The sequence below is a fragment of the Lutjanus erythropterus genome, chromosome 16, assembly GCF_056507025.1.
Source record: "Lutjanus erythropterus isolate fLutEry1 chromosome 16, fLutEry1.hap2, whole genome shotgun sequence".
NCBI classification, from domain to species: Eukaryota; Metazoa; Chordata; class Actinopteri; order Lutjaniformes; family Lutjanidae; genus Lutjanus; species Lutjanus erythropterus.
The window spans coordinates 35,417,855-35,439,917 of record NC_139332.1 but is presented as its reverse complement, the minus strand read 5'-3'; the positions used below and the strand labels follow the sequence as shown (position 1 = coordinate 35,439,917).

Sequence of the window (22,063 nt, the reverse complement as noted above, 5' to 3'; positions counted from 1 at the left end):
TCAGCTCAGTCAACCTGAACAGTGTTCTACTTAACTAGCTGGCAGCAGGCTGATTCAGCAAAGATGTTAATGTTAAAGGGACTGTTTGTTTGGGATTTTTGAAGTGTGGTTGTATGGGATACTTACATAGTCAGTGTTTTACCTACAGTAGATGGCGGTCGACACGCCCCCAGTTTGGGAAAAAGCAGGAAAGCCAGTGTAGGAAGCTAAGCAACGTGCTGCCGTGGACAGGGGCAGTAAAAACATGCGTTTTAGACAGCTGTAAGCTTTATTTAGAATATTTTCATCTCTTTACTGTGCCTTCAGACAGACTTTTCTGACAGGAAACCACTGTTATATAAGCTAAATATTGCTCTCTTCATTGGCAAAAACAGTCATTTTACCTCGCTGCTGGTCTACTACTGCTTCGATCTGTTCGTTTGTTTGTGTGGCTTTCATGAATCCAAACTAACCCTTTCACTTCTTTTTAAACCCACGAGTATCTGTACCTCTACGTCAGTAAAGAATGTGTGTACTGGTGTCGTCACAATACTGGAATTTCACATTTTGGAACATTGTCTTGAAAAGTTTTTACTCAATACCATTTTCAACACCAGGGGAAAAATTTACTCATACAGAATTTTAAAATACTTGTTTGTACTTTTGCCACTTCGGACAGCATGTCAGAAGTCGGGTCATGCAACTGCATTATTCTGTACTTTATAGCACAATTTATATTTAATCCAAGCCAGTAACAGTTATAGATCAGATTTGCTGTCATCTAGGATGGAGAAGCATTTTAACATGCAGAGAAAAAAAAAGGTGACTGAGGGCATTTAGACAAAAGTTCACAGCCGGATGACTGAGAGTTATAGTCCAGGTCCCAAAATGAACTTTTTCACCACCTTCTCAAAACCCTCACAAATAAGCGCTAACATCGTTCCACAGCGACGGCGCTGACAAGGCCGCCTGCCGTGTTGGATGGGGTTGAGGTCAGGGTTCTGCACAGGCCAGGCAAGTTCTCTTCATCAAACTGGGAACGCCATTTTTTTAAGCAGCTTTGTGCACGGGGGCATTGTCATTGTTGTTGAAACAGGAAAAGGCAAAACACAAAGTGTTGCCACAAAAGGAAGCACACTATTATCTAAAGGATCGTGAAGTCTGTTGTAGCATTAAGCATAAGAAACAGACCAAAAGTGCACAGAAATCTGTTTTTATCCACAAACACTCTGACATTCACACTGTATTTTGTATTTTAGATGTTGTGGCCATTCACATGTGCTAATAAAGCAGTCATGGCTGGCTGAGACCTTCAGCTCCCATCTGTTAAATTCAGTTGTTGTGCTGAAAAACAGCTGTGGACTCAAACATCTAATCTCTATCACATGTCATCCTCCTCTCTCTCTGTCTGCCTCTCCAATTTTTATTTCCTCCTTCTGCTTTGATCTGTGCAGTGAAGCCATGAACCTCGAAATCTAATCAAAAATTGTGGCTCAGTGGACAAATTATGGAAACTTCCTATTTTATGCCTGAGATAGAAAGACAGAAGGTTAAAAGATAGAAAGTCTAAGATAGGTTTTTGTTTTCTCAATTTGGTATTAAAGAAGCAAACAACATCAGGAGTTTTACTTTATCTTACTTCATCCTATCTTGTATCTCAGATTAGGAAATCCTAAATACTCAATTCAGCATCGCTTATCAACTGTTATGTCTGTTACCTAGCAACAAACAGTGCCTTTCTCAACTCACTGAGCTGAAACATACAACCCCAGTTCCATAAAAGCTGGGATGTTGTGTAAAACATCAATAAAAAACATGTCCATGTGGTGTTTTTCGTGTGTTACAAGACACATCAGGAGCAAAACAAGCAGTAAAACCACGTCTGAGCATTTCTTGCTTTGTGACTCCAGTGAGCAAGAGCAGTCTCAAAAAAAAAAAACCTCAGGAACCAATGCTTTTAACCAGGGGGGCGGTGCTATGTATATCGTTAGTGACGATGCCCCGCCCTCAGGAGAAGTGGGATGTAGCTGGTTACCGTGATTAGCGAGCAAATTAGCAAAGATTTTCCCAACAAAAACGTGCGAGTCACAACGTTGAGGCAGGCAGCCATGTTAGATTTTGCACTTAGACGCCGGCTGCTGATGATCCACTGATGATCCACCAGAGGGCAGAAGACACGTCTCAGATTACATAGAACAGTTTTTTCAGGAAAGTATTGATCATATTGATGTTGCAGAGGTCTCAGAAACTCATGTATCAAGTTTGATGATCAAATGGCGTTAAAGGGTTAAAAGAAGACGACTGAAGTCTGTGCAGACACTTAATGAGGGATTTCTCACACTGTTTGTGTTTGGTGAACATTTCCTGGGAAAATCCTTCCAGTTCTCAGGACGAGGCAAATGAACCAGTTTAGGTTTTTTTTTTCCTGAGAAGTTTTCATATTGTGGTAAAAATCTGTTCTCCTTTGGGACTCATAACTTTCCATTTGTGATTTCTTGAAACAAAACATCACAAAAACCCAACAGGAAGTTTGTGTGTTCTCCCAAATCTCAACATGTTGTAATGCACCTATAAATGAGATGTTGAAATAATGTCTTTACTGTTGCGTTTCACAGTCTGTCTCCTCTGGATTATTATTTTAGGTTGAACACTCATTCAGCTACTTGGATATCCAGGGAATCAGCAGCAACAAGCCCACGCAGGTACACAAACACACACAAACACACACACTGAAGGCAGTAATGCACAACAAGAGTTGCATTATTGTTTATTACATTTATGACATACAAACACACCTGACCACACCTGAAGTGCAGCTTTAAAGTTACACACACACAGATAAGAAAACCACTGACGTCTTTCAACACCTCCTACGTCTCAGGGAGGATAAGGAGGACGCTGAAGACTGATTTACTGACTAATGTTGTGCACAAGTGTTCAAGGAGTTGGCTTTTTGATACACATTCAAACAAAATGTGTAAAATATTAACCAGGTTGGAGAAGCAGCAGGAGTACTTGTGTAGGAAGCTAAACAATGTATTGCTGTGGACAGGGTCAAAAGCAAAATGTATTTTAGTCTAGTTTAAGTGTACGCTATATTTAGAATATCTGGCGTGGGAACACCTTGGAATCCTCTTGGAGGAACTGGAAAGACAGACTTCTGGAATACCCTGCTTAGCCAAGGTGACCTGACCCTGGATAATCATAAGAAAATGGATGGATGGATGAATATATGTAGAATATTTTCACTGTTATATCCCTGTAGGTCAGACCAGGGAAAAATGCGTCCAGATGCAGCCCGCTTAAAGGTTTCATGTGACCCTCAGGCCCATCATGGAAATACCAAAAATTAAAAGTCTAGCAAAGACAGTCAATAATACTTTGCTTACCATTAAACCATTATCAGACCTTTATTTTGAAAGGGGTCAGATGGTAATGATAATTTAACTTTATCTTTTATATTAAACTATCTTCAGTGCTGCACATCCGTGTTGTTTATGTTGTTGTTCTTCTACTTTTGGTGCCACTATTGTTGCAGCCTGTATGCAGCCTGCAGGGCACACTGTAAAAAAATCAAGTTTTGGTCTAAATTATCCCACAATTCATCACATGGCAAGTCAGAAAGGACGACCAACAGTAGAAGTCCCCCATGCATAACACTTCTGACCATTTCATTATGAGAGATTTGGTCATGATTTGGATCACATATGATTTGTGTCTCGTCAAAGCCACCAGATTACTTTGACAAAACCAGTAACTTTACCTCACAGAACACAGGAGTTGTTGCTCTGCTGCTGCAGATATCTGTAGAGTCAGATTTGTAGGCCAGAGCATCTCTTCAGAACTACACTACTTCATGATGCTCATAATAATGCCACTACTTCTGTCTTCTTTCTGTCTCCTCCAAACATCTGCTGCAGGTAATACATTCAATATGAATAAGTACCTCATACACACTCACAAAATTGGAAGGTTTAAAGATTCAAACACTGTTATCGTCTCTGTTTCTCCTTCATGGTGGACGTCTTTTAAAACAAGTCAAATCAATAAGGATTCTTGGTTTCAGCTTCGCTCACCTGCTCGCTTTATTTCCTGGAAATCACAATGACTGTTTGGATGCATTTAATCCCCTCAGCAGCAGTTTGAGTCGTCCGTCTCACGTTCTCTTGTGTGTGTCGCCCCCTGCAGTTGGTGTTGGAGTACGAACGCGGTCCATGGAACCTCCGGCTGGGCTCGGTGGAGGAAGTGGACGAGGTGATCGCTCACATCGGCAACTGTCTGCACCGGATCTGCCCCGCCGGCTCGCCTGTGTAGGTACCACCGAGAGGAGAAGGCATCCGGTTTGCCTGCCTGAGATTTGGATGAAGTTTTAATGTTTCTCTTGTTTCTTCTTCACCCCTCTTTCTCCTCCTCTGTCCGTAAGGAAGGAAGGTGATGAAGAAGTTGAGTCTGAAGCCTCCAGAGAGGACGGCGGCTCTGCAGGCCATCTGGGACGAACAGGGCGCGATGGATCTGGGACCCTGCGGTAAATCTGCCTCAAACTGTGAAAAATAGATCCCGCCAAATATTCACAGTGTCTGTATTTAAGTTGTTTTGGCTTTTTACAGGCGGTTTCTCTCATCAGTACTGGTGTGTGTGTGATTACCTGGGTCTGCCGTACAGAGAGGAGGTCCAGTGGGTCGGTGCTGTTTTTGTTTTCTTTCCATTTCCTCTTTTCTTCAGATACTTTATTCTGTTTCCTTTAGTAAGCTTTATCTGCTTTCATACACTGTTTCTGACTCTCTTCAGGGGCTTATTCTTCTTTTTACCACACTTAATACAACTCAATTTTGTTTGTTTTATTTGTTTTTCTGCTTCTTGTTTTATCCTCCACTTCTTCATCTACCACTTCTGTTTTTTTTTCTACTTATGTTTCTTTTTTGTTTTTCGTCTTTCTTCTCCTGCTGCTTCTTCGTCATGTTGCACCTCCTCTTCTTTTCAAGCTGCACCAGTTTGCGTCTCCCCTGTGTGTGTCTTTGCTTCTCTGCTGCTGTTGAGTTAAGCTCTGTGCTGTACCTGAACGCACCATCATGAAGCCGTGTCCTCTCTCGTTCGCCTCCTCCAGGACGTGGACACCATCTATCTCACTCAGGACACCAGAGAGCTCAACCTGCAGGACTTCATCCACCTGGAGAACAGGTCTGCGCAGCGCTCAGCGGGTTCATCACGTATAGTTTGTGTGACTTTGACCGCCAGAATTTCACGGGGGGTTGCAAGTAGTGCAAATTTAAAGATTTTGAGTTGAAGCTGAGCTGAGAAAGTTTTGGATTTGACATTACTTAGTAACATAAATGTTTAGTTCATTATTGTTATTATGACTCCACAGAACGTACTGCGTGTCTGACATCTGCATTTGAAAGATTTTTCTTTTCTTTTTCTCCTGCAGGGATCTGGTGGCGATCATCGCAGCTCTGGAGCACAACCAGTGGTTCACTAAACTCTCCACCAAAGACTACAAACTGGTAACAGTCACACAAACAGCTTTACACCAGATTGTCTGTTTTGTTTTCTTTTTATTTTTGACAAAAACAGTAGAAGTCAAGTCATATGGGCAGGCAGGAAGGAAAAAAATCATCTGTCGTGTTAAAAATCACCAGCAGGACATTAAACATGAAACTAATTCTGTTATTGCTTCTTTGAAATCTCACTGAGATCAAATGAAATGAAATGAAAAGCTGGTGTGTGTTTGTGTCAGTCGACAGACGTGTGCGACCAGATCCTCAGAGTGGTGTCTCGATCCAGCCGGCTGGAGGAGCTGGTCCTGGACAACGCTGGACTGAGAAGGTCAGAGGTCAACTTAAAGATCGAATGATACCTGATTGAACTCTTACAGTCAGCTGATCGGGACATTTTTATTGTTTTATTTCTTCTTATCTGATTCCCAATACAAATAAAAGTAAATAAACTGTTTAGAGATCATCAGGTTTGTGTTTTACCAGCTGAAGCTGCTCGCCGACTTTGACACTTTGTGTTTCTCCTCCTCAGTGATTTTGCTCAGAAACTGGCCGGCGCTCTGTCACACAACCCCGCCTCCACGCTGCACACACTCAACCTGAGCAACAACTCACTGGAGGACAAAGGTTAAAACATCTGCCCACACACACACACACACACACACACACACACACACACACACACACACACACACATCCTGTACACCAGGCCTATTGAACTGGCGTCACGTTGGCTGAATTCAGCCCTTTGATCATTCTTGAATACAGGGAAAAAGTGTATTGGTGTGATTTTTTTAAATTACCTGCCAAAACTTTTAAGTTTATGCGTGTTAATGTTGTTTATTAGAAGATTGTTGTCTTAATTAATAGGCTAATAAGTCCATCCATTGCTTATGTCTGTTGTTAAGCACAGAGACTTATTATTTTAAGAAGTTTGAACTAATCTAATCTAACTAATTAATTTGTTCTAATCATGAAAACTAATAAAGTAAAATAAATATAAAACACTTGCTCCTTATCACTTTACTTTTTCAAACCTTTTTTAAAAAAGTAATTGAGTCAGCCTGTTTTGGTGTCCAAATATGTCCTTAAAAGAAAAGGATGTTCCTCTTGATACGGCACATTAAAGATTTGTATTCATTTTTAATGTTTGCAAAATATTTTATTCTCATTCACATCCATTTTACTAAAGTTAGACATGAACAAAAAGTTCTTGTTGGAGAATTTGCACTAAAATGATCTCTGATGGTTTCAAATGTGGCTGAAACGGGCAGATACTCACAGAGGGCTCTCAGGTGAAGTCACGCGCCCTCTGGTGGCCATCTGTCCTTTGATGTTTGATTCAGATAAGGAAAAACGTCCCCATAAAAACATTTTAACAGGGAAGAAAAGGAAGAAACCTCATGAAGATCAAAAGAGGAGGGATCTTTCTACCAAGATGGACAGACTGTGTCCTGCAGAAACATAATTTTATGAGTTTCAAACAAACTAGTGAGAGGAGGAGGAGGAGGAGGAGGAAGAGGAGGAGAAGAGAGACATCCCTGATTGGATGTGTGTCTCATTCTGCAGGTGTTTCTGCTCTCAGTGCTCAACTCGCCAAACTGCCCATGGGTCTGAAGCACCTGAACCTGTCCAGGACCTCCATGTCTCCTAAAGGTGAACACACAGAGAAAACAAATATGTAATAATACTTCTTGGTTGTCCTAAATATTATTTTTTCAAGACACAGTGTTTGTCTTTTTCTTCCGCAGGAGTGAACAGCCTCTGTCAGGCTCTCTGTGCCAACCCGGCCGTCGCCTCCACCCTCACACACCTCGAGCTGTCGGGAAACTCGCTCAGAGGAGACGACCTGCAGGTACGCAGAAAAATCCGACCTCAAGACTAACTCTGAAACCCCACAATTTATCAAAGCTTTTCAGAAAACACCGGACAGAATTATAGATAAAGATATTAAGACAAAAATTGTGATTTTATAATAAACTTTATTTGCACAGCACCTTTCATAGAAGAGGTGTAACTGTGTTCTATGATGAAATGAAGAGACGAGAATAAAATCCAGTCTCCTTGAAATGCAGCGAAAAAGGATGCACAAGTTTTTCAGTGTGAAAATGATTAAATGACAGTTGTGATGGGTTTGTGTGGATTTCTAATGTGTGTTTTTTCTGTACAGAACCTGCACAGCTTCCTGAGTCACCCAAACTGTCTGGAGACTCTGGACCTGTCCAACAGTGACTGCTCTCTGGAGCAGGTAAGCTGATTGATTGATTGCTTGCTTGCTTGCTTTCATTTTTGTGTCATGTACACAAAGTGCCCGACCTTCATGTCTGTACGAGACACCAGAAGTTTAGTTGCAGCGTTCAAACATTTTGCTTCATTACAAAATTCATTAATTAATTTGTTAATTTGTTAATTCACTCAACCACGGCCTCTGTGAAGGAGGAATTCAGATTTACAGTTCAGTCTTAAACAAAATATTCTGCTTTCTTGGGAATTCTGCCACAAGAAAAGGTTCCCTTCCTAAAGCACGACTCAAGTTTCTCACATCATCCAGCCAGAGATAATCAACGTAAAGACAGCAAACAGCATTTCAGTAAAAAGTTCGTCCCTTACGTCCTCGTAAACGGGACAAAACAAAGCCTGTCCTCTTCTGGTGTGGCGTTAAACCTGATGGTCTCTGGGGTTAATGGTAATTCCACAGCAGCTCCTGAACGCAGCTGTGCACACAGGGATCTTTGTCTTCTGTTTAAATTAATCTTCACATTTACACTATATTCTTTATAAGGCAGCAAGTGCATAATTTTTCTTTAGATCACATCTCAACAGAAAAACATTTTGCTCTTAATCTCCTGAACATCACAAAGTAATCAGGTGTAAATCAGCTCTCACTTTTGAAAGTAAAGTAAATAAAACTATGTTTATATTCCTCACAGTGATGGTCTGCATGTTCTGTCAGAGGTTCGTTTGAGTCGATTTTAGTTTTGTGGAGGATTTTTTTTTCTTTTTTTTCAGTCTCTAAAGTTCAGTTTTGTGTTTTTTAGGTGTGTTCGTCTCTGCTCAGAGGATCTTTGAAGCATCTTTCTGTCCTCAACATGTCGAAGACAGTTTTCTCTCACAGGTCAGATATTAAACTCACAGTATATCCAAATGAAACAGGAAATTACATTTGAACTTGTCACAAACCATTTTCAACACGTGGAAATTCATGATTTTTATTACTAATGAAAAAGGAATTACTGATTTACTTTGACGAGTCAGAATGTTATGTCTGCATGTTAAAATCTGTTTGTCAAAATAGAAACACAGATATCATAAATAAATATTTTCACTTGTGAAAACTACTAGTGAGTCCTGCCATGTTAAACAGGCTCGCCATAATATACCAACATTTAAAAAATGTCAGTATTAAAAATAGTTTAAATGTCGTCCTGAATGTATTTCTGCTCTCTGCCGTGTTGATTTTATCGTGTCTGTCCTCACATTCTCACAGGAAGTGTAAAGAAATCCCTCCGTCCTTTAAGCAGTTCTTCAGCTGTGCTCAGGCTCTGAGTTCAGTCAGTCTGTCAGGAACCAGACTGCCAGTGGACGCGCTCAAGTAAGAAAATATCCAACGAAACATGAATTATTTTACTGAGACACACAGCAGTGCTGCTAAGGATTATTTTCATTATGGAATAATTTGTTGATGCTGATGCTAACTTCTCAGTGATGGAGAAAGAGTTGATGTGCATTTTTTTTTTTTTACTTTTTGTGAGGGGAAACGTGTTAAACGATTATTAATCATACCAGATGTGTAAGTGGTTGTTAAATTGTCAGTGTGATGATTCTCTCTGCAGAGCGCTGTTGTTGGGACTCGGCTGCAACCCAAACCTCAGTGACGTGTCTCTGGACCTCAGCTGCTGTGAGGTAAATCCTCGACACGCTGTTTAAACGCACTTTAACGCTGCTTAAAGTCATACAAAGGTAGAAAATGAAGGAAATATTTATACTGAGATCCGATCCTCTTGTGCTCTCAGCTGCGTTCAGCGGGCTCTCAGATCCTGGAGGGTTGTGTCGCTGAGATTCCCAACATCACCAGTCTGGACATTTCTGACAACGGTGAGGACCGTTTACTTTTGAATCATGTATGATGATGGATATGTACTGACACTGAATCGCTTCTGTGCTGCTTTGCTCAGGTCTGGACATGGATCTGACCACCCTGCTGGTCTGGCTCGCCAAGAACCGCTCCATCAGACACCTGTCACTGGGAAAAAACTTCAACAACATCAAGTCCAAGTGGGTGAAACACTGGCAGCAAAATACTCTTCATGGAAAATACATATGTTTATTATTAATAATGAATGTAATTATCAATAAAATCAGTTAGCATGCTAACCAGCTAGCTTCAGCCCAGCCTGTCTCATAATGCTGCTGCGTCTCAAGAGGCAGTAGTCCGATAGCACAGCTCAGGCCTCCTCCTGCAGTTTCACTTTCCCAATTTTTAAGTCTAATAAATCAGCAAAATGACAAGAAAGGAAATATTTTTTACACTACTCTCATCATTTTTAAAGTCAGCCTTTTGTCTGTATAGTTTGACTTCCATCAGCTCCCCGTTTCCCTTCCAAACCTTAACTTTTTTGAGGATATCTCTGTAAAGACAGTGCCGCTTCTCAATGTCGTAAATTAGTCTCTTGACGCCCGTATTGCCTGCTGACTGAAGAGGTAACAGAAACGCCAAGAACGGCAGCGTCCATTTTGACCAAAGAAAATCATATGGTGGAAAAGTAAGTGTGCAAAACTTGGCAAACATGGAACCAGGCTGAGCATTTTGTCAAACAAGTGACACAGAGAGCATGTGAGGAAAAACTGAAATAATCTGACGTTCGCCTGCTCGTTCATTTGCCTTTGCTCACAGAAAACTAAAACCGTATACCTTCTGAATTCAGTATTCTCTCATGAGCTTAAGAATTTGACAGTTTTGCATTTCTGACATATCGCTAATCTACTTTGTTTTTTTTTTAGGAATGTGGCTCAGGTTCTGGACAACCTGGTTCACATGATCCAAGAGGAGGACTCAGTGAGTGAATCTTTAAAACATCACATCATGTCTAAATATTTTTATTTTAAGGTCTTGTCATTCATACCAGTCTATTTTTTTGTGTCTGCAAAGTTTATTTTTCTTCACACTTTAGTTAAAATGATCCAGTAAACAACCTGCCTGTAAAAATCTTCTCTCCTGCAGACGCTGACCTCGCTGTCCCTGGCTGACTCCAAGCTGAAGGCCGACCTGTCCATCGTCCTCAACGCTCTGGGCAGCAACACGTCTCTGACCAAACTGGACATCAGTGGAAACGGCATGGGAGACATGGGGGCCAAGATGCTGGCCAAGGCCCTGCAGATCAACACCAAACTCAGGTGAGCAAAGAAACAGGATCATGGGGTGGAAGGAGGACTAAAATAAAAAGTGTGAGCTGATTTAAAGCATAAACAAGCCAAAAGTAGGAATGCTGAGCCTTATATGAATAAAATAAAAAAAGAATCAGCAGGTGCTCCCCCTGCAGGTCAGAGACGATCTTAAAAGTAGTGATGGTCTTTTCCTTTTTAAAAAGTTTCTCACAGCTTTAAGGAAGTAGAGCAAACTCTTTTATTCAAATGGTTTCTGTGTTTGTTTTGATTTTCTTCTTGGTTTTTCTCTGTGTGTGTGTGTATATGTGTGTGTGTGTGTGTGTGTGTGTGTGTGTGTGTGTGTGTGTGTGCAGGACAGTAGTGTGGGACAGAAACAACGTCAGTCCTCAGGGTCTGCAGGACGTCGCTGCTGCTTTGGAGAAGTAAGTATGAAGCAGTCTGTCAAAGAAAAATGTCTCATTTGAACAAAATCAGAGTAAAAGAAACGCCGCCCTGAATTTATACGCCTATTTTGGAAAAACATGGCATTTAAACAACTCTGAAATTATGCAAAAAAATTTTGGTGAGTGACTTCCCAAGTTGCTGTCTGATGACATCATATGCACAGAAACATGGCAAAGAAGATAAAATTTTATAAATTCACATGCTGCATATTCAGTTTTTGTGAATTCAAATTGTCAAATGATTTTCCAACTCGAGAAATGGGATCATCTGAGGAGAACATAAGTCATATTAATTGATTGTTTTGTCTTCCTGTCAGGAACTACACCATTCGTTTCATGCCCGTCCCCATCATGGACGCTGCTCAGGCACTGAAGGGGAGTCCAGAGAAGACAGAGGACGCCTTACTGAAGGTTGTTGGCCTATTTTGTTTTTTTTTTTAAAACAGCTCAATGTAGATGCATCCATAGAATCCAAATATCACTCTACAGTCTCCACTGTGTTGTTTTGAGAGTATTAAAATGTGACCTGAAAGTAACTGTTTTGCAGATGGAGCAGTACCTGCTGAGGAACCACGAGACGCGTAAATACCTCCAGGAGCAGGCGTACAGGCTGCAGCAGGGAATCGTCACCACAACCACACAACAGGCAGGACAGCAACACACACACACACACACACACACAGAGAGACACACACCATATTACTGTTGGTTGTCTGACCTCTGACCTCTGTGTGATGCAGATGATGGACATGATGTGCGTGAAGGTTCAGGACCACCTGAACTCTCTGAGGTTCTCAGAGACAAACGTGGTCCAGGAGGACATGAAGGTGGCCGAGAACCTCATGAAAGACGCCAGAAACTCCAAGACAGTAAGAAGACATGACTTACTGAAACAAGACTGAGTTTAACACCTCGATCCAGCAACTAGGCACACGCACGAGTGTAAAATCAGCTCCTTGATCTCTGTGATCTCTCACTTTCCTCCAGCTGCTCCCCAACCTGTACCACCTGAGGGGTGGGGGGTCCAAGGGAGCGTGTGTCGGAGCGATTCAGGACAAACTGGAGTCGATGGCTGGAGAAGTGGCCAGAGTGATGGACGAACAGCTGCAGGTACTGAGCGGCTGTTTCTACCTCTTCTTTCTGAACACTGTTGGATGTCATCTTATATGTGTGATTATCTGTTAAACCTGGAGGTCAAACTGTGTTAACTCACCCTCTGCAGACGATGCTGGTGTCCATGGTGGACGCCGCTGAGGGTCTGTGTCCTCATGTGATGAAGAGGAGCAGCCTTCGCCAGGAGCTGCTGAAGGCCGGAGCTGGAAGGATGACCGTCCCACGCAGCTTCATCACCACCACGCTGCTGGAGCAGTCCGGGGTCGACATCATCAACAAGATCAGGTCTGATCTGCCGTGGATTTGCACAATTAATCAAATATTAATCTCGATCGATTTCAGCTTACCATAATAAAATTAACATGATCGATTGTGAGATTGATTTTTTTAAATGCATGCTCTGCTCATAGAAAACTCAGCTGCATATCAAATCAAATGCTTCTTAAACTAATAGCGAGCCACAGTGCAGCAGCAGGCCGTGCAAAATGTCCTGGATGTTGCAGCCGCAGAAGTTAAATCTTTGAATCCTCGTCCCGGTCCAGCATCGACTCAGACATGCAGAGCAGTGATGCTGCGCAGCACTTTGTCATATGATTGCAGCATAAAGTGGAAGTGAAATCTGTTTTTTTTTTCAACATTGGCGAAAAATAATCTTATTCTTGCTAGCTTATCTTAAGCTTCATCAGGTCTTTAGTTACTGAGTTGTGAAGTCTTGCCCCAATTTTACGGTTATCAGGAACTCCATGACGGGTATTTCCAGGAGAACAAGTCCAGTATTTATCAGAGTTACTGCAGCTGATGTGTGATTTTAAGGTATTAAATACATTTTTCCTCCAGATGTCTGTCATGTGCCTCCATAACAATTTGGTTTTCTGTGACGCCTGTGTACTAATTCTAATTGTACAACCTGAATGTGGGCGATGGCGGTGATGAGGAGACATCTTCACCTAAAAAGCGACCATTGGAGGATTCCAGAAAACGTTGGGCGTCTTTACAACAGGTCAAAAAATTAAACAAAGAGTCTTTGGGTTTTGGACTGTTGGTCCAACAAAAGAAGCACAACGTCACTCTGGGCTCTGTGAAACTGTGATGAGCATTTTTCACAATTTTTGACACTTTACAGACTAAATGTTTTATCAATTAAAATAAAAAATGTTAATTATAGAAGTTTATACTACATTCTGAGGTACTTTTTAAAAAGATGCAACATGGAGGCTCATAATACAAGACAAAAAAGTGAGGGATATTAATGTTCAGAGAAATATTGGTTCCCAAATTACCTTTGAGAAACTGGCGTCAGGCCCACAGTGGACAGAGACTCTAAAGTCAGGACCTGCGTCTGAGTCACAAAAACTAGTGTGATTTTATGTTCTGTGTCGTGTTTTATTTATTTCTGTGTGTTTTGTTTCTTCTGTGTGAAACAGTGAAGTGAAGCTGAGCATGGCCTCATTTCTGTCTGATCGCATCGTGGACGAGATCCTGGAGTCTCTGTCCAGATCACAGCACACTCTGGTCAGTGTCAGTGTCTGTCTCTCTGTCCGTCTGTCTGTCTGTGTTCTTGTCTATTTTTGTGTTGTTCATTCATCCCTCTCTCCCCCTCCCTCCTCCCGTCTCCAGGCCGACCACCTGATCAGGAAGTCTCAGCCTCTGCTGCGTCACGACCCGCAGATGGAGACAGAGGTTCTAGATGAGGTGGTTCTGCAGCCAGAGAACCACAACCAGGACCAGAAACATGCAGGGCTGGAGGACATGGACACCTGCATGGTTAGAAAAAACAAAACAACACAAACTCTTACACCAGTCACTAAATATCTAAAAATGGGTCATGAAAAGTCTGAACAGACAGGGGGACTTTCTAAAGTCTTGTTCTTTTTAAATTTATTTTCTCATTAGATGACTCCTAAATCCAAAAGGAAGAGTATTCTGGTGAGGATGCTGCGGCCCGTCTCTGTGGCGTTTGGTGAGTGATGGAAATCTCAAAGTTTACTTCGTTCCTGTGCACGATATGATTTTATATGATGTGATAAATAGTGTAATGACCTATGAGAATGGTAATTTTCCTGCACGTCTTTGTCTTCTGTTTGTCCAACAGAGATGGAGTTCGACCTGGACAAGGCTCTGGAGGAGGTTCCTATCCACGTTGAGGACCCCCCTCTTCCTCCTCCTCCTGTTTCACAGCCATCAGACAGAATGTCTGCCTACTGTGGAGACCTCCCCCCTCCCCCGACTCCACTGGACACAAAGCCCGTCTGTCTGGGCGAGCTGCCACCTGTGGAGCATGTGACGCTGGAGCATCGCACCAAATTCAGACCGAAACCGAAGAAGAGGACAAAACCCAGCAGAGCACCTGTAGGTCTCCGTCAGGGTGCAAATCATCCCAAAATGATTAATTAAATTAATTTGAGTCCTCAGCAGTGGGTTTGATTCCAGTCTGCGGTCCTTAACTGCATGTCTTCCACCCTCTCATCCTATTTCTTGTCTACCTCTAAGGTGTCCTGTGAAAAAAGTCTAATAAACCCGGGAAAAAATGTGTATATCACTCTTTATTCCTGCCGTTTGTCTTTCAGCGGGAGGCCACCCACAGTGTGGCACCACAAGAGACAGAGCAGAACAGCATCATGGGAAAGCTGGACGAGGGCCTGGAGGACTTCTTCTCCAAGAAAGTTATTAAACTCAGCTTCAAGTGAGAGTCATTCTTAACACAAAAACTGTTTTCTGCAGTTTCTTAAAGAAGAAGGGCACACAGCAACAACATACCTGTTCTTCTATGTCATTTGTGTAAAAAACAACTTTGTAAAATAGATAAACAGTTTGAGTCGTCAGTTGTGTGTCATTAGTATAGAATAGTAACTAAGGAAAACCTTTGAGCTTTGAGTAAGTATGTTGTTTTCTAATTATTTCTGTGTAATTCTTTATTTTTAAATGTTTCTAGACTTCCCTCTGTGAGAGGTTCGTCCCCTAACACGCAAGAAGCAGCAGATAAAAAACGTGAATCCAGGAAGAGCGGTTTCTTTAACCTCATCAAATCGCGGACGTCCCGTTCAGAGAAGAGCCACGGAGCTGCCTCTATCACTCCACCCCAGCCTTCCCCCGCCACCGCTGCTCCTCCCACTTCCACTATTAGCCCAGTGACTGAGGAAATACCACCAACATCCCCCGCTCTGCCCGCGAAAAACCCCAGCACTGCGGCGGAGCCCCATCAGGAGCTCCACAGGGCTCCGTCCTCGGACCACGCAGAGTCTGAGGTGGAGGCCCCTCCGACTGCCGCTGAACCTGCTGAGGAGGAGAAGAAGGAGGAGGAGAACGTGGAGAAGGAGACTGTGGAGAAGAAGGAGAACCCCCACATCCCCCGTCATATTGGGGTTCCTGTGATGGGCATGGACCTGCTGGCTGAGATGAAGGCCAGACAGGAGAAGATGAAGAAGGTGGGCGGAGCCAATGGGTCAACACTATCAACATGCAAATATGTTGGTGTCAGTGACATATGTAGAAATGGACAGCATGAGAAATCCCCAAACGTGAAGCCACTTTTGCTTTAAAGCATCTCAGGTGCCCCCTGGTGGCTGGTTGCAGTATAGGTCAGAAATTCTGCCTCTCCAGTGTTAATATATAGGACACAGGCCAAAACATAACATGTTTCTCAGAGATGGTGTCAGAGACAAACCAGCTTTTGTGCAGCAGCAGTGCTAATGCTAGCTGAGCTAAACGTAAGCGTAAATGTGCTGCAGTTTTAATATCCACTAAAACCAATAGGAAAACAGTCGGGGGCTTAAGAACATGCCAATGCCAAGTTCAGCAAATTTAAAGCACCATCATACAGTTTGAATAGCTTTTCAATCCTAATATTTTGGTGTCTTCTCTGTCATTTCCACACAAATCTAACAAGAGTGGTGCTGCCATTTTAGAGTTTGCCGTCCTAACTTTGGATTTTTAACTTAGGAAGTTTTTAATTAATTAATAGTATATAATTTATCCTAAGTTAAGATTTTTATTATAAATGCAGTTGGGAAACATGTTTCTGTAATACCAAAAACATGAAATGTCGTCCTAAACTGAGATAAAATAGGATTTCACACTGTAATGTTCTGTGACGTGGCTCCAGGCTTTTCAGCCTTTTAGAACAAGCGAGGACATTTAAAAAAAAACACAATTAGCCAAATAAGAGGAGTCCTTTATTACCATGATGTAAATTTCAGAACAAATTCACAGCACAGCAACCAGAGACATAAACTTAAAGCAAGAAACAACCATCACACTTTGAAATAGGTTTTTGAATAACTAATTAATTAACAAGAATTACAGTTAAGTGCTGATGATAACTGCACTGAATTAAATTGAGAAGAATATGTGACATTTCCTTTATTATAATGAAAACTTTGTCTCTTTGTTTACAGTCTGAGTCACTGTCTGTGTTGGACAAGGTGGACAGTGACAAAGGTGAGTTTCTGTAATATTGTATGTTTGATTATTTACAAGGATAAATGTTGCAGTTTCATTATATGAATCTTGAGTTGGACGTCCCTCCTGTTGCTCCAGCAGACGCTGATGAGTCCAAACCAGAGCCGGCTCCCAGGTCAAAACCACCCACCATCACCCCCAAACCTCCCCCGCAGGCCACCAAACCCCTGCTGGGGCCCCGCAACTCTGGGCCCCTCAGTCCCACCAGTCCAACCAGTCCAACCAGTCCCAGGCCCAGCAGCACCTACGTCCTCGGTATAGAAAAACCATCAGTTGCTCTCAGATTCTTTGGTGTCAGCTGTGTGGCATCAGACAGACATGAGCAGCTTTTATTGTTCCAGATATCTTTTAATCATTTGAACTGAAAATCAATCCATTCCGATCCATTTTATTGATATCTGTTTCCCAGATGACTCTGCCGAGGCTTCAGCAGGAAGCTCGCCTGCCAAAGGTCCACTTCCTGCTCCTCGCCTGAAGAGGGCGCCATCAGAGCAGGAGAGAGAGAGCACCAGCAGCAACCCTGCTGCAGGACCGCCGTCTCCTCCGGACGGTGGGTGTCTAGTTAAACACTGGCTCATTTAAAAGGGCCGATCATTTTATATGCTGGAACATTTTTAGTAGGCGAGTTTTGAGCATTGATATGAATCCTTCTGGTTTCCTCCCAAGTCCTGGTTTTATCTCTCTGTATCAGTCCCAACAACACAGAACAGTTGCTCTTCAGTCTGATATTGTCTGTAAATGTTCAACAGTAATATTGATTATTTCCTACAATTCATGTTGAGGCGATTCTGATCCCAAGAATGATTAATTACTTAATCGTTTAGTCTATAAAATGTCACAATTTGGGAAAAAGGTTCATCACAGTTTCCCAGAATCCAAAGTGATGTCTTCAAATTGCTTCTTTTGACCCACAAACAGTCCAAAACCCAAAGAATTTTCCAAAGATCTTCTCTCGTATATGACAAATCTTTGACATTTTGCTCTAAAAAAACATCATTATTTATGTGACACACAGTAAGCATGGGAGAGACTCGAGTGGTCTGTCCATTATTGTACGATTTCTTCTGTAACTCTGTGTTGACGTGTTAAAGCACAATGAACTAAAAACAAACTGGTTCGCAGCAGCAGATTTTTAAAAACGGTGGCTGAAATAAAATGCCCCGAGTTCTGGACTAATCAGAAATGTTTAGCACTGCAAGCCCCACCCCCAAAGTTCTTGTACGTTTGGAAAGTGCTACCCTGAAGCGGGGACATTAGGGTTTCAAACCCTGGTCCCTCCCTCAGAGGTTCCTGATCCCCAGAGAAAGTTCCTGCAATAGAAACACAGCTTTAGCCACATTTAGCTTAGCATTCCAGTATTGCACTGAGAACACAACAATTCTGTTATTGCATTATTCCACCTGTTTTATATACAAATTAAAAAACCCAAAACAAAAAGACAAAGGGAAGATGCATCTGCAAAGAATTTACAAGCACTGAGAGGATGAAAACACAGAGGTTTGGTTGCCGGGATATTTCCCTCTTAGCTTTTCTGTTCTGTCTAAATGATGAAGGCTGCATGACTCAGCGCTCAGAATGAGCTCAAAATATAACACTCAATTTAACAGGTGACAGTTTGTTTAATGAATGCTCTCAAGGCCATATTTGACGCCTCCACACACCAGACACAGTACATCTGAAGTAAAGGTCCTAGTCTGTACTTGACATCTGTGTCTGTGTGTCTGTGTGTGTGTGTGTGTGTGTGTGTGTGTGTGTGTGTGTGTGTGTGTGTGATGTTGTAGTTTAACGCTTGACTTGTGTAATTAACGTTCACAGGAACTCTATTTTTCCTTAAAGCAGAGTTTCTTGTATATAATTAAAAAGGCGAGTTGTCTTTTGTGGTTTTTGTCCACAAAATAAAATAGACAAGAAGAAAAGGTCATTTACTCATTTCAAGACGTGTTCATTACACGCTTCACGCTGACAAACTGTGACTAAGTCTATTTTCGGTTTATAAATTGTTAAGAATGTCCTCCACAAAGTCACAGGGAACAAACTGTTTAGAATAAAGTCTTAACTGTTGGATGACATATTTCTTAAGGATGTTGGCGTGACAGTTTTTTGTTTTTTTTTTTGTTTCGTCTTTGCCTGCAGTTGAGTCTCCCGTCGACGGCGATGCATTCGAGCCACCCAGTCCAGCGGTTGAACCCGGCGCTGGTGGCAGACAGTGGTCGTCTCTGAAGAGTTCAGCCAGTCCTCCTGCTGCGAGGGAGGACGACCGAGAGCGGGCCAAGTCCCTCCCCGCCTACGGTCAGATATCTCTTATGTTACTTTATATACTTGTGATGTTACAGTTGGATCATTAGTACTCCACTTTGAAAATCAGGCCAGTTTCATCCTACATTTGAAAATACGAGTACGGGCAGAGAAAGAAAGACAACAGCTGTGATTAACTAGTTTTAAAATCATCTTAAAGGGATCGTTGGTTCACCTGCAGTTTGGAGAAGTAGCAGGAGTACCGGTGTAGGAAGCTAAGCGATGTCCTGCAGTGGACAGGGTCAGCAGTAAAATGTATTTTAGACACCTAAATCTTGAGTTAACACGTACATTATATTTCAGATATTTTCACTGCTTTACCTTATTTTCAGACAACCTTTTCTGACAGGAAACCGCTGTTACAGGCCAAATATCGCTCTCTCCAGAGCCACCAGACTTCCTTGACAAAAACAGTAATAAAAAACATGAAAGTGGACGTACAGAAGTGCATTATTTGAGACACTGCAAATATTCTCATTAAGCTCTTATGGCTAAAGAAAATGAATATTTGTGCTGTTTGTTGGTAGCAGGAGCTGTGGACACGTCACTGGTGCTTCTTAAGTCGCCGCTAGCACTCAGTTCACTGTCAACATAGAAATATTCAGTTGCAGTCTCTACATTTTACCTCTGCTTGCTGTCCTGTCACCACAGTTCAGCTCGTAACTGTTGGTAATCATGGATGACGTATGCATGACTGACACTACCTAACAGGTGAAATGTGAAATGTGGCATTAACTTTTGTGCATGAATCTCTCCTCTGCAGATTGTTGACTCATTGGTTTGTTTGCGAGTGTCACAAACTGCAGTAGAAACTCCAGATGAGATGCATATTCTCAGTGTGCTGTGTACATGTCCAATGAATGCTCCTAAAACCTAAAACATATGTGTGAGGAATATCCAAACAGAATGTGCAGAATATTGTCATATTCAGAATAAGAGTTAAAAAGCATGTGTATCTGTTTTAGTCCATGTTTCATGTTTTATTTTCTGTCTCTCTCTTCAGTGAGCCCTCCATCTCTGGCAGAAACAGATCTGAGTCCAGCTGAGGAGGAGGCTCAGTCTCCAGTCCCTGATCTCAAGTCTGACAGCAAGTCAGAGGACGAGTCCGACGACACTCCTTCAGTCTGATACCAACGACGTGTTTACAGCCCATCAGATCCTGCTCGACTGTCGGAGGTCGATCACACACATACAGTCAGAAGCAGAGACAGTGGACGGATGATTTCTTTTTCTTTGTTTTTATAATTCCTGATGAGAGGAGTGGAGTAAAGTATTTTGTCCTGACCGTGGGTCACTCCCAGCTGTCCAGTCAAACGGACGCCCCGACAGCTCCATTAACGTCTCTGCGAGCAGCTCTAATAGGACCATAAAGAGCAGAGCAGATGGGTTTTATCTGGTGCAGAGACAATCTGTTGTTACTTAGATAACCAGGTCCAGCTATAAAAAGCTCTGTTAGTCCAAATCACTGAGGAGAATGAGTTTAAGTCGGTCCAGACTGAAGCAGTTTGCTTTTATTCTGTTTCTGTTCTGCAGGTTAAAACTGTAGCCGGGAAGTCAGTGACCTTTACCAGATATGAGCCTGTGAGTTTTTTAATCATTCAAACATTTCCCACAAATTAGATGATGCTAAAATAATCAGCGAGAGAGTGGAAGAGGAGCGAGAAAGTGTCAGAAATCAAAGAGAATTCAATCTCTCAGCTGCTGCAGCTTCAGTTAAAACATAAAGACTCAAACTGATACACGTTTTATTTTACCAAAACTGTCTTTAAGTTAAACTGCTGAAGGTTTTAGTCCATTTCGAGGAAATAGAGATGATATGGAACCTCACCCTTTGGAAGTGGCTGTATGATAACAAAAAAATAGATATAAGAAGTTTAAAGGGATAGTTCAAATTATGTAAAGGGAAATTTGTGTGAGTTACTTCTCCATAGTCGGTGTGTCACCTACAGTAGGCAGCGGTCGACATGGTCAGCAGCAACACATATTTCAGCCAAATAAAAAAGACCCACCTAAAAAAAAGAGACCATGTATTTAGAATTTTATTTTCTTATTATTATTTTTAACAAAAAACTGTGCAAATCCAACAGACTCCTGTGACAAAATCAGCAACTTAACCTCTCAGAGCTCAGGAGCTGCAGGTCTGCCGCTGCCTCGATTGATTTGATTGTTTGTGTTAATGTGTGATTTTGGGGTTTCAAATTTTCCTTTTTATTTTTATTTTTGTTTATTTTTTTCACCAGTTTACCTCACTGTCAGACAGCCTTTTCCAACTGGAGATTGACACTGTTAAAGCCACATTTTGCTCTCTCTCGCTCAACCAAACTCCTTATGCCTCACAGAAAACAGGAGGTGCTGCTCTACTGCTGCCTGGATCTGTTCGTTTGTTTTATTATGTGATTTTGGTGAATCTGAATTAACCTTTCAAAGTACCAGAGTTACACAATAACACAAACAAACTCACAGATCGAGGCAGCAGTAGACCAGGAACTCCTGTTTTCTGTGAGGTAAAGTTACTGTTTTTTTCAGTGGAGTCTGGTTGGTTTGGACAGAGTGATAAATGCCTTATATAAAGTTGGTTTCCCATCAGAAAAGGCTGTTTAACAGCAAGATAAAGTCATAAAAATATTCTAAATATAGTGCACACTTAAATTGATTTTTTTTAAATACATGTTGCTGCTGACCCCGTCCACAGCAGTACGTTGCTCAGCTTCCTACACCGGTTCTCCTGCTATTTTTCCAAACTGTGGGCGTGTCTACTGTAGGAAATACACTGACTATGGTGAAGCACCTCATACAAACACTTCAAATAATCTGAACTGTTCCTTTATGGTGATTAAATATCATGAGTCAGGGTTTCCAGTGAAATGATTTCTGCCAAAAGCTAAAACCTGCAATAAA

The 22,063-nt window shown here is 41.9% G+C and overlaps 1 protein-coding gene across 3 annotated transcripts in view; it reads left to right on the top strand.

The window, feature by feature from the left end:
* Positions 1–20,921, top strand: part of carmil1 (capping protein regulator and myosin 1 linker 1) — a 41,629-nt gene extending 20,708 nt beyond the window's left edge. Inside the window, exons 4-38 of one of the 3 annotated variants that reach the window (XM_084738683.1) lie at positions 2,622–2,681; positions 4,168–4,289; positions 4,407–4,504; positions 4,587–4,657; positions 5,084–5,157; positions 5,405–5,480; positions 5,714–5,802; positions 6,004–6,098; positions 7,041–7,127; positions 7,223–7,326; positions 7,642–7,719; positions 8,510–8,586; positions 8,959–9,063; positions 9,305–9,374; positions 9,485–9,566; positions 9,647–9,746; positions 10,473–10,527; positions 10,693–10,865; positions 11,210–11,278; positions 11,617–11,710; positions 11,847–11,945; positions 12,040–12,168; positions 12,287–12,409; positions 12,522–12,697; positions 13,837–13,924; positions 14,030–14,176; positions 14,306–14,372; positions 14,505–14,761; positions 14,980–15,095; positions 15,345–15,837; positions 16,807–16,849; positions 16,949–17,125; positions 17,280–17,420; positions 19,004–19,159; positions 20,169–20,921. In XM_084738683.1, the coding sequence (XP_084594809.1) occupies positions 2,622–2,681; positions 4,168–4,289; positions 4,407–4,504; positions 4,587–4,657; positions 5,084–5,157; positions 5,405–5,480; positions 5,714–5,802; positions 6,004–6,098; positions 7,041–7,127; positions 7,223–7,326; positions 7,642–7,719; positions 8,510–8,586; positions 8,959–9,063; positions 9,305–9,374; positions 9,485–9,566; positions 9,647–9,746; positions 10,473–10,527; positions 10,693–10,865; positions 11,210–11,278; positions 11,617–11,710; positions 11,847–11,945; positions 12,040–12,168; positions 12,287–12,409; positions 12,522–12,697; positions 13,837–13,924; positions 14,030–14,176; positions 14,306–14,372; positions 14,505–14,761; positions 14,980–15,095; positions 15,345–15,837; positions 16,807–16,849; positions 16,949–17,125; positions 17,280–17,420; positions 19,004–19,159; positions 20,169–20,293 (4,116 nt within the window). In that variant the 3' untranslated portion in view covers positions 20,294–20,921. Of the gene's footprint in view, positions 1–2,621; positions 2,682–4,163; positions 4,290–4,402; positions 4,505–4,586; positions 4,658–5,083; positions 5,158–5,404; positions 5,481–5,713; positions 5,803–6,003; positions 6,099–7,040; positions 7,128–7,222; positions 7,327–7,641; positions 7,720–8,509; positions 8,587–8,958; positions 9,064–9,304; positions 9,375–9,484; positions 9,567–9,646; positions 9,747–10,472; positions 10,528–10,692; positions 10,866–11,209; positions 11,279–11,616; positions 11,711–11,846; positions 11,946–12,039; positions 12,169–12,286; positions 12,410–12,521; positions 12,698–13,836; positions 13,925–14,029; positions 14,177–14,305; positions 14,373–14,504; positions 14,762–14,979; positions 15,096–15,344; positions 15,838–16,806; positions 16,850–16,948; positions 17,126–17,279; positions 17,421–19,003; positions 19,160–20,168 lie in introns of those variants that run through there. The other 2 variants (XM_084738685.1, XM_084738686.1) reach the window with 2 other exon arrangements.
* Positions 20,922–22,063: the final 1,142 nt, after the last annotated feature.